This window comes from Idiotropiscis lumnitzeri, chromosome 4 (genome assembly GCF_059441095.1).
Source record: "Idiotropiscis lumnitzeri isolate Australia: NSW breed Sydney's pygmy pipehorse chromosome 4, RoL_Ilum_1.0, whole genome shotgun sequence".
Classification (NCBI taxonomy): Eukaryota; Metazoa; Chordata; class Actinopteri; order Syngnathiformes; family Syngnathidae; genus Idiotropiscis; species Idiotropiscis lumnitzeri.
Genome location: NC_142394.1, coordinates 21,483,485 through 21,502,342, shown reverse-complemented (window position 1 = coordinate 21,502,342; position 18,858 = coordinate 21,483,485). Strand labels below are relative to the sequence as shown.

General features: G+C 38.2%; 1 protein-coding gene across 1 annotated transcript in view; it reads left to right on the top strand.

Moving 5' to 3' along the window:
• The first annotated feature begins 7,650 nt into the window (after positions 1 to 7,650).
• The window catches only part of LOC148338541 (uncharacterized), a 90,793-nt gene continuing 79,585 nt past the window's right edge, over positions 7,651 to 18,858 (top strand). Inside the window, exons 1-2 of the mRNA XM_088293843.1 lie at positions 7,651 to 7,766; positions 18,156 to 18,292. Coding sequence (XP_088149969.1) covers positions 18,174 to 18,292 — 119 coding nt within the window. The 5' untranslated portion in view covers positions 7,651 to 7,766; positions 18,156 to 18,173. The remainder of the gene's footprint in view (positions 7,767 to 18,155; positions 18,293 to 18,858) is intronic.

Here is an 18,858-nt window from a genome sequence, read left to right as displayed (position 1 = left end):
TTACTTGCTGCAGCCATTAATGCAAACTTAATGACTCATACAGTGCGCGTGTGTTTGTGTGTGTATCTGCGTTTAAAGCCGTCCAGACATTTTACAATCAAAGAACAATCTGCTGGCACACCGTCAAGATGACTTAAACCAAGCCACAAAAAAAATAAAAAATACACGCATATAATCATTCACAAGGGTCAAAGGTTTTTTTGTTTGTTTTTTTTCGCCTTTCAGAGGCTTTCCAGATTATGTTGAGTGTTTCTGGACAGTGAACGTTGGAGAGTGACCAGCAGAAAGGATCATATATCGAAAATAAGGAAAAGAGTTAGATTTAGTCTTTTTTGTTGCGTGTGCTTCAAAGGAAGTCCTGGACTGGAATTTTGGCCAAGTCTGTGATATGTAAGCAACACGTTTGCATCACTCATTCAGATCATCTGAGTATAACCATGCAACACATGTAGACATACGTATATTCTTTATCCTCCGTGAAGAGCAGCTACTATTGCCGCAGTCAGCTTACTGAGAAGCTGTAGTTGTATCTCAGGGCAACACTGCGTTATGGAATATTTGTAAAAATGTGTTCGTGACTGCGCTGTTCTGAATTTTGCAGAATCGTGACCTCAGAATTCAACAAGTTTACATCATCACTCCCTTCAACAAGGTTTCTCCACCCATGACTTGACGGCATTTTCAAGCAACTCCAGGGGAGCCCTATTATGTAAGGTAAGCAGAGCTGCAGTGTTGTTGGATGCTTATTAGCTTCGGATAAGTGGCACTTATTAAAAACAATGAAGTTGTCAGCATAGTGTGGCGGTTTGTATTTGACGTGCACTTAGTGTGGTGATGAAGTGCTGCAAGTTCAAGTGCTCAAGTCAAAACAGCTTCATTTTCCAGCTATTGGGATTTTTGACAAAACACCTGGGAACAGGTTTTAAATTGTGAAAACATTGCACATTCTTATTATAAGCCCTGGTCGGAAAAGTTGTTCGGTGCACCTAAGGAGAGCTGCATTAAATTATTTGAGATTCACATGATTGTTATTATTTGAGATTCAAATACATTTATGGTGGGAACAGGTTTTAAATTGTGAAAACATTGCACATTCTTATTATAAGCCCTGGTCGGAAAAGTTGTTCGGTGCACCTAAGGAGAGCTGCATTAAATTATTTGAGATTCACATGATTGTTATTATTTGAGATTCAAATACATTTATGGTATTACTTTCTCGCATTGAAGACGGCACAACGGGGTTCGAAAGCTCCACGTACATAAACATGAGGTCTGGAAGAGAAAGTGGCTTCGCCATCCAAGAGCTCTGTTTTCTGAAATGATGGCGACTTCTGAATCCAAGAAGGAAACGTTGCCATGACATGGCATATGGGCAGTGAAAATTGAATTAAGACCCCTTGAACCCGCCATTAAAATATACAAACACCCATTGGCTTTTAATATTGAGAGCATTATATAATTTTTTCTTTTTTTTTTTTTGGGAGATTTGGAACAAATTTACTTGAGCAGTTTTCTTATTGCCTTACATGAAATAAAGACAAACACAGCAAATATTAAATAATTAATACCAAAGCAACATTTTGTTGTTCTTCGTCTGTTGTGTAAAAATAATAAAAATTTTAATTATTAAAAAATGTTGGCTTTGCTAAATTATTAAATTATAAAAACTGATAAACATATTTGCATAAAATGCTATTTATCTTCTGATCCGATCTTGCCGATTAGATATGTAAAAGAAATCAACAACGGCAATAGTTTTTTTCATAGATTAAGTGACAATATGAATTTAAAGTCACTATAAAGTCATATAGAAACAATACTAAAAGACAGGACTACTGTAAAATCTTGACAAAAATACGACCTTTGTTTTAGTCGTCAGGAAAAAATAAAATGATCAGATTTATTTGACAATGATATCAGAACGTTTAGTTGGCCCGAAGCAAAGAATTGATTTAATATGTTTGAATTATGGCCTGCATAACTGTTCTTACGTACGCACTTTTTTTAAATGACATGGCATCATTTATCACAAATGCCCCTCAGGCCCCAAGCTCATTTAGAATCGCCAGTAAAGATGTCTCTTAAAGCCACAACGCCAAGTTTTGGGAGGCCTTCGTCTTCTTCCTGTGACTTATAGGAAGCAGTGTTCGTCTTTATCTCATTCATACTGTACGTCTCCATATAGCTTTAATTATAGATGACGTCCTGCGGCTCCCTGGAATTCCATTTTGTGTGGTCTCCGTTTGAAATACTGTATATATATATACACTATGTGTGTGTGTGTGTGTCTATTTTATGGTTCACTGCCACAGTTTATTGTTTAATAAGTAGATTACAGCCATTGTGGTGTGGATAAATGACAATATGGCCGTGGTGGAAAACATATCTCATGGCCGTTTTGTGAGGGAAACTGACAGAAATATACACACGCTTACTGTCTTGGAGTTGAAGATGTAGATTTTTTATTTTTTTCATTACTTTGTAAGCGTGTTTTCTTAGTATTTGTAATGCAAATATATAGCAGCTGTGTTGTTTATCTGTTTTTCTAATCTTACTACACCAACCACACTGAGGTTTGGTTTATCCCGTCAGGTGGTTGTGTTTAAGGCGGGTTTGAAGTCGTACTCGGCAAAAGTATTTGGAATAAGTTATTATGTGGCATGATTTGAAAATGGGCATATAGCAATTACCTACAAATGGGGAACAATGTTCCTGTAAAACAAACATCCTACACCAATTACTTCTCCCTACCTTAGCTTTTGGCCAATTCTGACATCATGACATGATTTCTTTTTCAATTTTTACATAATTTTTTGACACACAAAATTATTATTATTGCAGTAAGAAAGTATTTTTATTTCAAGAATAAAATGAATTATTTTTTTAGAAGGGTGCTATTTATGTAGAGAACATGGTTGTCTTTTCAGTCGTGAATGTAAAAAAAAAAATCACTTCCCTCTGAATAATATCATATTATGGTTTTATTTCGGAAGAACACAACTTTAATCTCTAAATTTGCTTTAAAATTCCATGGTCCTTAAAGGCTTAAATTATCTTCTTCTTTATTTTATTTTATTTTATTTTATTTTATTTTATTTTATTTTATTTGGACCAGCAGTAAGCAGTAATTCCGTGTCGGTTAATATTTATCACATAGTTGAAATAATCTATTTCTTTGCTTGGTACTGCATGTTGAAAATTAATGATAATATATATATATATTTTTCCACAAAAAATGTTTCCATAAACTAATGTAATAGTTTCTTTCAATAAAAGAATGATAAAAGTAATAATAATAATAACACTAATAACAATAGTAATAATAACAATAATAACAACAATAATAATAATGATAATAAAAATAAATTTGAATAATATTTTGTAATTTTATCACTTAAAACACAATAAATCCATGAGGTTACAGAATAAAATTTGACCGAATACACTACCATTGAGAAGTTTGGGGGTCACTTATCAAAAGTAATTTAAAAAAAAAAAAGAACATTTCTAAGTGACCAACTTTTGAACGATTGTGTAAATTTGAATAATCCAATTTCAAGGGAAAAAAAAAATGAAAACAAGAAATATTCCATGAGTCTTGATAATGAAAATGCTTATTGGGAAGGATGAAGGAATGGAGCCCACGTGCCGTACTTTTCCCACCGATGGCATAAAGGCTGCACTGCATGTGATGAAACCCTTCAACTCCTCGTGTCGTCATCATGTCACAGAGTTCACGGCCGCTATCAGCACTCGACGCTTCGGCGTGGATGAATCATGGAAAATTGCGACAATTATCTTTGTCCCGGATCCTCTTCATGTTTATAACCTTTAAACCTGTGTTGTTGTTCTTTGCGCTCATTTCCACAAGAGGAAATATCAATATGGCTTGAATCAGGCCCGAGAATACATTATTCTTAATGGCTTGCAGAGACTTTACATGCCAGCGAGCAGCATACTGTGGTAAAGACTTCAAAGTGATGTGTGACGTATGGCGATGATCGCCATGATGAGCTCTTGCAGTGATTCGAGGTTCCCTACTGTAGAGCTCGTTGGGTATGTTGCGGAAAATTATCCAGTTTCACCTAATTGGTCCAAAGGTTTTTTTTTCTCTTTCAAAAATACCCATTGTTCGTCAATCCATGCCAGTGAGTTATAGTGACTGGCAGAACAAGATAATGCTCTTCCGGCATAGTTAATCTGTATATCCATCTGTTGCCAATTATATTCAGCTCTGTGTGAGAGTGGTTCATCAGTGTGAGAGGGTTTCAATAGAGTGTGAGAGCAGTTTAGAATCCGAATCAGAAGTAAATTGTGTGAGAGCATCCGGGAGTGTGTGCTGATGTTTCAGTCGCTTCAGAACATTTCATTTTTGTGAGCTAACAATTTTACAGTAGTAAATGAGAGCATTTCATCAGTGTGTATGAGTGTTCTGTGCCAGAGACTTTCAGTACATCTTTCAGGAGCATTTCGCTGGTGTGTGAGAAATTCATTTTTCAGGTGCATGTGGGAAGGTTTCAGTAAGTGTGAGAACACATCAATGTTGGATGTGAGAGCATTTTGGTACGTCGAGTGTTTCAAGAGTGTGTGAGCAATTAATTTTCTGTGTCAGAACGCATTTTAGTGGAAAATGTGAGAGGTTTCATTGGTGTAATGAGAGTCTTGAGCCTGCGTGACTGTTTTTCAGTAGTGTGTGATTAATGTGAGAGCATTTTAGTGAGGTTGGTGTGTGCGCATATATCCTTTCATGAGTGAGTGAGAGCATATCAGCAGTTTGTGTGAGAGCATTTTAGTATCTCTGTCATAGCATTTCAGTAGTGTGGACATTTGAGTTGTGGGTGTGAGAGCTTTTTCAGTTGTTATGTGCCAGAGTTGCAGCAGCTTGTTTTTCAGCAGTGTATGAAAGCGTTTCAGTAGCGTGTGAGAGGCGTTGGTATAATAATTCTGGGTTTTTCATTATAGTTATTTTTTACATTTTAACTTTCATTTTAAAAATTCCGTTCGTTGTTGGAACACGTTCATTTTTCTTTGTCGTTGTTTTGAAAAAGCTTCATTTTAGTTGAGTTTTTCTTAGTTTTAGTATTAGTTTTAGTTGTTCTTTTAAATATATGGCATATTTCTGCAAAATTAGTACTATTGTGCAATAAAGTCAAGTAAACTACAATTCTCAAATAACTGTTTGGGTTTTTTTCTTCTGGAGATATGGTTGTACAACAAGTTAGCTTTTTTAAAAGCATTTTTGCTTTCATTTTTATTTTGCTAATAAAAATGTCTTTCCAATTTTAATTTGAGTTTTTTCATTAGTTTTCATTTCCTATAATAACCTTGGTGAGAGATAAAGGTGATTTATACCACTGATCAGTGTTGTGCATGACGCAGTTTAATGAATTATGGTTCATTGAACTTGTTCATATTTTTGCTTGGTGAACATTTCTGTGAATAAGCTCATTGTGGGGCCAATGAACGGCAGTTCATTTTTTGTTGAAGTGCCAGGTTTTCTCTTGTTACACTACAAGGAAAAAATCTGGCTCAACACAAACAGAGAAAAAAAAAACAACAACAACAAAGTACAATGACGCATTCCGAGCTATGACCAGCGCCCGAGAACTATTTAAGAGTTCATTTTTGGAACGATGAACTTTGTTCCAAATATTTCCACTTCTGAACTATGAACCGATCGACTTCATTTTACGATTTGTGAGCTGAACTTTGAATTAGATCACTTAGAAGATGAACTTTCCCAACACTGACAACCTCACGTAGTGCTGCACTCGGTATGGATTTTTTTTCTCACAGTGGGCAGTCCCGTTTTGCGTCGTCACTGCCAGAAAAGAGACGTTAACGAATGGAGGCGAGACCACCGCGACGTTTTCAGAAAGTGGGTGTTCTCCTCTTTGACCAATTTATTGCTATCTGCCTCAATAAGGAAATTTCGCTTCATCCCCCAAAACACTCCACGTTCCAACCCTAGCCGCTTCCGACCCGAGAGGTTTTTTTCTCAACACTTGCCAGCAGATGCAAATATATACGTTGATGAATGTACTTTTCCCCTCATTATAAAACCCGCCATTCCTGTCCAGACTCCCATCCTCCGCAGGCTGGTTTGTCCTTCCAAGGCCTCGTGCAGGCCTGTTAATGCAATCAGGCCCGAAGCTTACGCAGACATAAAATATAATAGACGGAGAGAGCGTAAAGAGTTATTGGATCGGGATGAACGCTTTCCTCTGGGTTCCGTTTTGCTTCAATTTATTGGTCCGTCTGACCTCCTGATAGTTTGCTTTGTTTGCCATCCAAGCTGACGTCGTCACAAAGTGTTCGAACACTGCCGTCATCCTTGTCACTTACCGGCGGATGAATGAGATTTAAAGTCGTGACAGGTGGATCCAAAACACGAGGAGCAGCTGCAAGAAATTGATATTTAATTGCAACATAGCAAACAATGGAGCTGATGGATTTCCAGGTGAACGGACGACGTCTGGGACAAGAGTTATCCAGTAAAGAACAGACCTGATTTGGATTAGCGCCGAATTGAATAAACCACGCCCCCGGAATGCAGATTGGCCAATCACACGTATCAATTGGACCAAAAATTTAATTACCACCAAAATAAACTGCAGGCAGTACAAAATTGAGTTATAAAATGGGACTAAAAAAAAAAAAAGATTTGTGAAAGCCGCAGTGGTTTACTTTATTTTTCAGGAGTAAAGAACCAGATACAATTAAATAAAAAAAAAAAAAATCAGACAAGCAATATGTGCAGTTATCCTCCATCAGACTGTCCAATGACGGAAATATGCACTCACAATGTGGCCAAAGAAGACTTTGAATACACGGATGAAATTGTACCGTCCCAGGCATTTTTAGGGCGGAAAAAGTTAGCCTTTTCCCAAGAAATGGAAAGTGCTCACTTCTGGATTTTCCCCCTAATATAGTCGAGGATGATGGGCTTGGATGGCTTTGGCGTGGATGTTCAATGACATCAACGTGGTCATTTTGAAAGTCTGCTTTTGATCTCAACCCAGAAATGTCATTTTGTCACACAAAAGGAAACATGACAGAATGGACGAGTAGTGACCGTTTACCTCAGCTGCAATACATTTTAACTCAGTCGCACAAAAAAAAAAGTGACTTGACTTCTGAGTTTTTTGAGTTGCGAGCCATCAGATTTTTGCTTTTAGATTGCTATAAAAAATTTTAACTACTCTAGCTTCACATAAGGGTGAATGAGTGAAGTGAAATTTATTAACTAAGAGTCAAACACATAAATACAAAATGACAACAATTGAATTGAATTGAATTTTATTAGTTGTGTCTTATGTTGTAATGTGCTAACATGTAATTAAAAAAAATAAAATTAATTAATTGACAAAAAAATATTTCAGCCGATTTTTAAAGAGCTGATATTCGCCAATCAAATCGGTCAGGCAATAATGATATTTCTATTCATTCTCTTGTAGTGTGTTTAGTTATGAACAAAAAATATTTTCTTTTTTTTTTTTTAGGAGAATGGAGTAATGGAATTTCAATCCATTTCACTTGTTAACACAGCGAATGAATTAAGCTTGTTAGTTGTGATACCACTGTATAAGTAGTTTAATATTCAAGTAAATATTACTAATTGCAAATTGTTGTGTTTTGTTTAAACTTTGATTTTGAAAGTTGACTCTTATTTTGAAGTGTTTAGCAGGTGCATTTCCTGTCAGTCAACGCACGGAAGCAGGCTAATCTGTTAGCATTTCTTTTAGCGCCACCACCATCCACATGCTGTGAGTACTTCATTTCAAGTTAATATCAAAATGAATATTTGGGTGGAAATTATGTCATTTTGTTGGAATTAAGAACAACACTATGTGTGCGTTGTGAAAAGGTCTTTTGTTCCTTCAATTGAAAACTTATTTGTGTTTGGAGTTCTCTCTGGTGGCGTATACTTGTTTTGGCTGAGATGTGTTGCTGACAAAATCTAAATTTCTGAGCGGTGACGATTACAACTCTTCTAAATATTGTACTGATTTTAAAATGACTTAATTAAGTCATATTCCAAACAAAAGTGGCTGTAATTTCACTCAGGTCCACCATGTCGTCACACCAACGCCACCTCCACATCTATGTGAAAATTCACTTCCAAGAAAACATTTCGACGCATGTGATTAAAACGAGCGATGAAAAAAAAAATCTTGCAATGTTTTCATCAGCGGCCCTGCTTGGTCTCATTGAGGCGTTCAGATTCAATTTTTGCTGTCTGGCTTTCATTACTTAGCCTTGTGTCAACTCCTCCTTATGACTGCTTCCATTTGTTTCATCATCCTTCAAGAAGAGTCCCCTGCTTTTTTTTTGGGGTGTTTAACTCAGTTTGAGGGTTTTTATTGACATTTGCCTGACCACACATACACATGCACGCTCCCCAAGCTGGGATGTAATTAACTCATGCAAACATAAGATAATGGCTGTCCAGAAATCTTGTCATGTGGCTAACCTCAGTGATTCACCTTGACACTTGACTTCTATTGCTTAGGACCACACTTATACCCTTTTGTCCTGGAAATGGGACAATAGTTAGTCCCATTGGGTACATTAACGAAGCTTGGAGTGCAAGGGACTTTTTACTTTAACAGGATTATGCAAATAAAAAAAAAAAAAAAGACACAGATTTTCACAAAAATCTGTCACTTCAATTCAAATGAAACCGCTATTTAAATTGAAATGGATTCAGGACAGAAACATTGGAACATTAGAGCAAATATTATTAAAAATAGTGGCATTAAAACCCAAATTGTTCTTGAAGAGATTTTTAAGGGGCGTGGCCTAGTAAGTGACATAAAAAAACAACAGCACCTTGCATCACCGAACCCAGAAAACAGGTGAGTCGTGATGTTTGCAAGCTGAACCCGTGGGCACTTTGAGGTCAATTGCAGTCGACAGCAAGTGGCACTGCAGGTCAAAATGGCCGCCCATGAGAGGGCGCAAAACGGGGTAGATTATTATGTTTATTTCTTACTCTACAAACGAAATATTAATCAGAACACCATGTTTAAAGTAGTGAGCGCACACAGAACATATTGAATGTTTTTATTTAATTTCTGCTTAAAGTGGAGTTATTTAATTGGACTGAATGCCTTGGCTGGTGAGTGCACAACATATTGCGCAATGTGTACAACGTCTGTCATTGTTTTCCATGATTCTAAAAGTCCTAGCAATTTGCATTGGAATTTAAATGTCGAAACTGAACAAAAGGCTCCTAATCAGCCTCATGAGTTGCAACCGCATGCACATCCGCTAACAACCGCGACAAACATAGATCAGTATCCCAAAAAGTGCAAACAATAGAGACTTTGCTACAAGTGGTACTAATGGATTATGGGAAACTAAATCTCTTGTTTGCCAAAACCTCACGCGTCTCAAAAGAGGAAAGCCACGTCAGTTTCAAGTGTTTCCAAAACAGAAAGCATATTTTGGTAACAAATTCTTCAATGGAGATTTCCTCGGCAATGTTTGACACTGAACGTGATAATTAGGAGGAGCTCCGTGGGGGCTCAACCTTCCCACTCCCTTTTGACCTTCATCAGACTCACTTGGCTAATGACGTAACCTCGCCGCTTGACGACAGACGTTGGCTTTTCGGGTCGAACCATCTGTTCTCATCTCACCGGGACGCAGTTTGGCCGGGAAATGATTGACTTCCTCTATAAAAAGTCCTTCAGACAAGTCAAAGTGTGTGTCTGAGAATAACAGCAGTGTGTGTGGAGTCGGAGGTTTTGGTGGATGGAGGTCGGTTCAGTTTGAAAGTCCTGCAACACCATTAAAGACCAAAGATTATCGTCATTCTAATTGTCCGCTTCCGTTGCTGATCAGGATTTGCTGCAGGTCATTATTAATTTTGCTTACTTGGAAAGCAATCTTAAACACTGCTGCATTTTTTAAACATTACAGTGAAAATCATTTTTTCAAATATTTTCATGTTCTACAAATATTTCCGGTTTTCGTACATCTGCTAGTTTCTTGTACAGAAAAAAATAATGAAATTTCACAGAATCCTTGCATGTTCATCCGAAACATTTCCTAAAATTTGTATGAGTGACAACATCAGCGTAACGCATCCTGGTAAAAGTCAGACCTTCAAAATAAAAGCATGGACAGTTTCAACACTTCCTTGAGCCATATGGCAACTTATTTAACACTCACACTCAAATATCAGCAATTAGCACAAATGAAAGTGTGACTGCAATGACAGCGCGGTGGCTTACTTAACTTAATATATATTGTTTGGAGTGGCACAGTGGACGACTGGTTAGCACGCTGGCCTCACAGCGCAGAGGTGCATGGTTTGATTCTGGCTCCGGCCTTCCTCTATGGAGTTTGCATGTTCTCCCCCTGCCTACGATTTCATCCCACATTCCAAAAACATGCATGGCAGGTTGATTGGACACTCTAAAATGCTCCTAGGTAAGAGTGTGCGCCTGCATGGTTGTTTGGCTCTGTGTGCCCTGTGATTGGCTGGCAACCGATTCAGCCTGTCCCCTGCCTACTGCCCATAGACAGCTGGGATAGGCTCCAGCACCCCCGTGAGGAGAGGCGGCTTAGATAATGGATGGATGGATGTGAAATGCATCAGTTACCCAAGAAATTTTTTTCATATTGTTATGCTTTAATTTTAAAGTCACGAGTGTTGACAGGATGTTAACGCACACTGTTGCCCCAACTTGTCAGAGTGTGGACCGGGTGGCTTGCCTTGTGTTCTTAATTAAAAGGAAAAAGCTTACATTGTGAATACCCTTTTTTTTTTCGCAATTATAAATGACAGGTGTTCGATAACAAAGGCAAGAAACACCAATAGAATTCATGAAAAAGATCAAATTAAAAGCTTGTCTCTCTGCCGATGTTTATCACGTCAATATATCCTTTCGTGCACTAACTGTACTACTTTCCTATTTAGACAGGCTAGGGTGCCATCTTGTGGCATTTTATATATTTGCGAAATAGCTAAAGTATTGCGAACACAAAAAATACATCCTAGAAGAGACCCATATGACTATGACGGTAATATTTCAAAGATGTGGTCGTAACCCAAAGCAATGAATAATGGTAACGTATTGTAATAGGTTGCACCATAAATTCAAGACGCTGGGAATCTCTTGCATATTAAAACAAAGAGTCCTACAAATAACACAAGCTTGGGTCTGACCGTGCCAACATTGAAGTACAGTGCGACGAAACATGATTACAAGATCCTGCTCGGGTATGGTTTTTGGCATTTAGCCGGTCTCAAGACTGGAAGTCAAAACACGGTGGCGCCGCATATTCATAAAACACTGGACCAAAAGTTCTGCATTCAAATGGCTCTTCCAGACATGGAGTGCGAGTCTTTAGGTCAGAGGGAGAAAGCGTTTTCTAGTGGTCCACAGCCTTAAATGTCAAAAGTCCGGAGAGGCAGCTTCGTGGTTACTTAAACTTTATACGAGCCCACAAAGTGGAGAGTTGGCCAACTTGCGGTCGGGATTTGACACCATCTCGCCCGATCGGAGCAACAATGATGTGAAAAGTTTGTCCTCGGTAACGTCAATGTAAAAAAAAAAAAGTGATTGTTTCCAAGGGCAGGATCATGAATGAAATGTACAGTACGCTTTTACCGTCTGGTCTTCTGTCTCCTGAAATGATCCAGTTCCATTCTCACCAATTGAATAATCAAACCAGTTTTTGATAAGACCCACTAGTTCATCCTGATTCTTAATTCTGAGAATCTTTAAAAAGGACTTAAACCCTTTAAGAATCAATTCCCCCCCGAAGAATGTTTTTTATTTTTCCTTTGGGAAGAAAAATCATTGCTGTGTGTTTAATTCATTGCTGTTTTTTTAATGCATGGCAAAAGTTCAGAAAATTTGTAATCCTCATCTTATCTGTGGTGTGCAACAGCACATTGTTATTTTAATTGTACTATAGCAAAACATGTGATGAATGTGAAATACTACTTTGAAAACAGATGTTGCCCAAAAGTTGAACTGGAATCGATAGTCAAGACCAGGGATGGGCAAACTTTTTGATTGGTGGGCCACAATGGGTTCTAAAAATTGGAGTGTTTTGGTAACCTCACCTCAACGGAGAAAAAAATACATTTAATTTTAAATGAAAATGAACAAAACATTACAATAAAATACCTGTGTTTTACACACCCGAGCATTTAAAAAATAAAACATTAACAAGCTTTATTAATTTTTTTTTTTTTCTAGTTTGGTGGGCCGGATTAAAATGTTTAACGGGCCGCATGTGGCCCCCAGGCCGTAGTTTGCCCACACATGGTCAAGATCAATGTTCCTTTAAGTGTATGGGACAAGATTTTTACAAATATTAGTGTGTTATATTCAACAATAAAATATTCATGGACAGTTTCTCGAATTTGTAGACAGATATAGTATTTGAAAATCTTCCGGGCAGGCCCAGCGCGACCGTGAAATCATGAAGAAGATGGAGGTGGTTCGAGGACTATACTGTACATATATTTTTTTCTATAATCTAACTTCCACTTCACCCTTGTTGACCGCTTTAAATCCCCGACGATAATTCTGACTTTTTAGTGACGTGCAGGGCCCTCATATTCCCCCCCCCCCCCTCTGCTTCCACGCTACGTTCCAAGCGTTTTGTGAAGGAAGAAAAAAAAAGCAATCCAATCGTTCCTTATCCCTTCTGATTTCGGAGTCTCCACAAGAGCCACAAATCACCGGGCCGTGCCTCCGCTTCGGACCACCCGTTCTCAGCTTGTATCACGCTTGAAAGGAGGCATGTTTTATCAGATACGCGCCAGAGATAAAACTTCAGTCGACCTCCTTATTATGCGAAGCGAAGTGTTTTTCTTGTATCCTGAACTCCCTATTAGGTCTGAAAAATAACACAACCTGAAACAGGGTGTAAATCATCCCAACGGGCAGTCTGAAAATCGAAATTGCTTCGTTCTTGTTTGAACTGATAGGTGCCGATATTTGTCATGCGGCAGACCCTAAACGCTTAACTCTCTTCAACACATGTCGTTTTTAGGGGGTGGAGGGTGGTTTGGGTCGAGTAATTCTCGGTGGACGGCAGCTGAAAGGAATGGAAACAATGTCCACCAGAGAGAGAACAAAGCGCACAAACAATCATACAATAAAAAAGAAAAACAAGCAAAGACTTTATTTAGTCTGAGTTGAGTGATGGAGTACATACACTGCATTTTTGTAAGACAACAGAGGGATAGAAATATTTACATTGGCCAACCCAAAGACAGCACTTGAACTCCAAGAAGCTAACAAAGGCATGAGGCCTGTAGTCCTCATAAAGCACCCCTCCTTGAATATTTGCTTTTCCCGTAATGTCCAAACCAATGTTATTATTTTAGCAAAAACTAACGAAATAACTAAAACTAAAATTGAAAAAACATTTTTGCTAATGTGATAAAATAAAAAAAATTAAAACCAACTGAATCTAAATATTATGTCAGTGAAACTGACTAAAAGTAAGTATAATTAGCATAAAAAATCCTTTGTTTTCATCTTTGCCAATTCATATCTACTATTAATATTCGGGGGTTCCTTTTTTAGTGTGCTTTTCATCCATGCTGGAGAAGGAAGGTCAAACAGTTGTTTGAGAATTGTACATTATTACCCAAGACGTAATAATCTTTTTATTTTTTTTTTAAATTTTTTTTCATACACTGAACAAATTGAATTAAAAAAAAATAAATAAATAAATAAAATATATATATATCTATATATAGATATATATATATACAAATAGAATTAAAACTAATACTAAAACTTAAGTGAAAGTGTTTTCAAAAAAATAAAAACTAATAAAAAAAACAAATCAACCTGTTTTAAAAAGTAATGAACTACCTGAACAAAAAAAGTAAAAACTAAATGAAAAATAAATAAATAAATAATGAAAAATCCCAAAGCAATAAGCAAGGTTTAACTCAACAATTGACTTATATTTTTCAAATTTTTGTCTTAGTCATCAATCGATAGATGTGTCATCCCGTGAGGGAAATTAGATTGTCAACGTAACGTTTACAATTTCACACACAAATTAGAATGATTTATGTTTCCCAGCTCTGTCACGGTTTATCTTTAGTGCTCTGGTTTTTTACACAATACGTCCTGTCATGCATTTGCCCGTTGCACTTTTCAAACATATATTGAATGCAGTTAAAACTGGAAAACATAAGCAAAATGCTCACGCCCAGATACTCAAATGCACTTACCGACATCCCGCACCAATAATTTTCACCTATGGCGAACGTGTGTGCATGTCTCTGTGCGGCTACTCATGCCGGTTAACTTTTGTATGCTTCTATGCCAGTTAAGAATGTGAAAATGTTACTTTCCTTCACACTGGGTACAAGTCTAAACCATGACTTTCCTCTATACACCAGCTACAAATTTAAACCATGTCCAATGTTTCCTCGCTTCTTCCTTTCGCCGCTGATGGTTTGATATAGGCTTGGTTTTCTTGTGGCTTGTGTTTATTTGGCGTGGAAACACCGTATTCCATGCCAAGAGAATCACGTTGGACGATTTGGCTCCCGGAGCATGACAGGACTCCGCCTTGGCCTTCCACAATGGCGACGTTGAGAGAGGTTTTTGTGAATCAGCAATAGTGTATCCTGCTATTACACATGATGAGAGAGGGATAAAAAATATATATTTCAGCACTTTAGTCGAAAGGAAAGTGTCATTTTTTTTTTCTTCTTCACGTGAGCCACAGGTACACGCTAGCACGAATCAGATAAAACACAGGAATGCCGGGTTGTCTGCTGCATGAGCCTCGCCCCGTGTAATGAGCCTCATTATACATTCGTTGACAGATGAAGTGCTAAAAAAAAAAAAAGAAAAAAAAAAAGAAGTGTGCTCAAGCCTGGTCGTCCAAACTGTCAAGCGTTGGCTTCCCGTTGCCCCCGCGTGGTCACGACTGTTTCATTTCCTTTTCCGTGCAGGTAAATCCCCGCTCCTCCTTTCCGTTATGTTATTACAGGTCAAGTTTTTAATATTTGTTCCTCAAGATAAGACAAGATTTTTAGCTATATGTACTTATTATGGCTTCTGTGGGGTTTTAAATGACATGGGCCCTGGTGGACTGTGGGAAGAAAAACTTTATTAAAATATGTGACATATTTGTGTTTGGTTTCACCGGTCCCGTAGAGAAAAGCTTACTTGAAGACAGTTGAAGGAGACTTTATTATGAACATTATCGGCTGTATGTGATTTATTCTATGTATAGCTGCTTTTAGGCAGCATTATAGGGGGGACTGGATTGGTGAGAATCGGAATACTGTGGATCTATTTTATCCGGAAATATATTTTTCCATATGAGCGAACGCAAATGTAAACAATCCCAGTAAGTATAACAATAACATTTTTAACCCTTTAAAGATCCAATGGACAGGTTTGTCGTTTGTTGGGGCGGCACAGTGGATGACCGGTTAGCACGATGGCATCACAGTACTGAGGTGCAGGGTTTGATTCTGGCTCCGACCTTCCTGTGTGGAGTTTAACCCGTGCCTATGTGGGTTTTCTTTGGGTACTCCGGTTTCCTCCCACATTCCAAAGACATACATTGTAGGTTGATGGGACACAACAAATTGTCCCTAGGTGTAATTGTGAGTGTGTATGGTTGTTTGTCTATGTGTGCCTTTGCGATTGGCCGGCGCCCAGTCCAGCATACCCTTCCGTACTGAAATAAGTTATTGGACAATGGCTAATTTGTGTCACAACTTCAACTACTAAAATCGATATTTTAAGATTTGAGTGACCATCTTCTGAATTCGTGCACCAGATTACAACAACACCTGAAAAAAAAAAAACACCTGCCCGCAACTAAAACATTCTTTCCCCCATTCAAAGCATGCAGCAAAATTTTACAAAATGTTATAAATTTTACACCACCTTAATTTTAGCATATGTTCTGTCTGAAAAAGTGTGAATGCAATTCTTTACATAAAGATTTCAATTTGGACTATTTGCTTTTTAATTTGTCCACCAGATGGTCCTACTTCTTTCCAATTCAAAGCATGCAGCAACATTTTACCCTTTTTAAAAAGGCTGTCTTGCTACTAAAATATTAACTATTTTTTCCAAAAGTCCATACTGAATCCCAAATTAATTAAATATTAAATGGTTAATTATTAGCCCAATACATATTTCTCTCTCTCTCTTTCTCTCTCTCTCTCTCTCTCTCTCTCTCTATCTTTCTTTCTCTCACTATCTCGCTATCTCTCTATCTCTCTCTTTCTCTTTCTCTTTCTCTTTCTCCCAGACACGCGTATTGTACCTTCAGGGACAAGCACATAATACTTTGTATGACAGTGCATCCAGAGTGCAGGCAGTAAAACAAAATACAGCAATAATTAGAGACAATACAAAAATTATGCAGATTTTCCATCCAGTACAAACAACCACAATTGTTTGAGGACCCACCCACCAAATTGGACTGTTTAAAGGCATTTTCCAAGCTAAATACCAGTTCATCCAATAGATTTAGCATGTATTGTAAATTTCACAGTTTGTGCTCTAAGTTGGTGGCTGCACATTGTTGTTAGTGACCACAAATTTCCACCGACTTCCTCCCGAGACCTAATCAAGACTTCCTGTTGCCCTTGGAATTCACAGATAGGCCGTGTTGCCTGCACTGATTAGCAGTGACATTAAAAAAAAAAAAAAAAAAAAAATACAAAGGCTCCCCGAGACGGTGGCTTTAGTCTCAAAGAGATATGATTCACACACGCGGTTTGTGGTGGAAAGCCTCAGTCACTGGTAATCACGTCTCACTTCCTTCACTTTCTCTCGCCTACGATTACCGCGTTCATAGATACCAACTAGCTACGATTGTGCTAAAATAACTTGCTACACCCTTAAATGAAGACACAATACTAGCTGTTTTTTTCCCCTTCATTAAAATGTAATTTTCACAACAAAGTGTCTTGAAACGGTCAGTTGTCACTACTTTCCGTGTACAAAAATACACAACTTTGGTTGCCGTGTGACTTATCTCGTTGTTAGCTGCCTAGCTAGCTACAAAGGATGTAGCTCGATGTAACATTTTGTACATTTTACACATAGGTTAACAATACCTGCTAAGCTTGATTTCTAAACATCCACTATATTAAGCTAGCTACCTACTTAGCCAGCTATCTGTCTAGATAGCTTCCTAGCTCCCTAGATGCAACGCAAATAATCAAATCGCTAGCCACCAGCTCAATCAATTAAATTTTAATCATGATCGTGATTTTTGCTGCTATGATTTAATTTCCCTGATCAATGTATTTAAAAATCAGGCTCTGTTGCATATCTAATAAAGGATTTTGCCAATCTCGAAGGAGTAATCACATGGTTACCCTACCGATTAGCCTGTATACCTAGCAACATATCCATCTGTCCCGTCCCGTTTTCCGGAATGCCGTTCCGTGACCAGCCGTCCGTACTTCCAAAAATGGCAAAGTTGGACAGGTGCATTCAACTTTTTAGGGTCGTGTCGGTCGATGGTTCATTTCGGTCGGTCGGTTGGTCTCTGCCATACATCAGCTCAAGGATTCTCTCAGCCAACCAAAAGGATAAACACATGGTTACCTCACCATCTACCAAAGTCGGTCAATTATCTATGTAGCTACCTAAGATTTCAATTTGGACAACTGCTTTTACAATTTATAATTTTAGATATTTTAGATTTCCATCACCCTCTCACCCCAACCATGCAGGAAAATTACATGTTTTTTTTCTTCTTAATAATAACCTTGCTATTTAAATTATAGGTGCATTGATGTTGGCTAACTGTTTGTTTACTTAATCAAATGCAATTTGTGCACCAGATGACTACTTTTTTACCATCCAAAGTATGCAGCAAAATGTACGCCTTCTATTGAATTAGATTATTAATTAATCGTATTAAATATTTCGACTACATTCTGAAGTGGCCTTTTCTACCTGAAAATATTAACGATTCATGAATGCAGTTTCACATCATGGACGGACGGTTTCCACGGACTGGTTCTTTCCTCATGATTTATTTCCATGAAAAATGGCCTAAAAGCATCTCATGATCGAGAAAAGCAAAAGTAACTGTGCAAATCAGCCTTGTCCTCTGTAATAGTTCACTCAACAGCCTCTATTCATTGTGACAAAGTGCCCTTCTCCACACAGGTATATTTTCCAGCCGTGATGTCGTGCATTGGTGTCACCACCCAGACTGGTGGCTCACAGCTGATGGAATGGAAACTCGAACCCTTCTGGCTCGTCTGCATGTCCGCCGCTCAGCACCTCCAGCCGCTCACGTCAAGGTAAGCCCTCTCCCCCAACTCTTTTAACTCCGTGAATGATGCGGGGGTCAATTCTCAGCGGCGGCAACTGGATACGATAGCCGGGCAGCAAATGGAGCAACGTTGAGGAACTGGGGCGAGTTCACGCTTGCGTAGAGTTTCACGTGTTGTCGACACCTCGCCGGGTGCCTGAATACGTAAGAGGCAGGACTCCTATTTGTTTTAGTTGTGGGCGGGTGTTTTTTTTTTTCAGGTGTTGTTGTAACCCCCTCTGTTCTGTAAACCGCAAGTAATTGACGGGTCACGGGCACTAATGGAGAAAGTGGTTCTAAAATTGCGACGCGAAACACATGATGAAATTTCTGTCAATCATCTCTTGAAAATATTAAACATTAATACGGTTATTACTCAGTCACATTCCTCATTGGGGACTCCAGTACAAAAGGGAATTAAATGGGCTTTCTACACGCGCCAACATCTTGATCTGAAATAATCTGCTTACAAAACGCACCAAAAGCCATCTGACTCACACAGAGGGGAGGCAAAAAAAAAGACCACATAGTTTTGGAGTAAGCGAGGCGTTCACG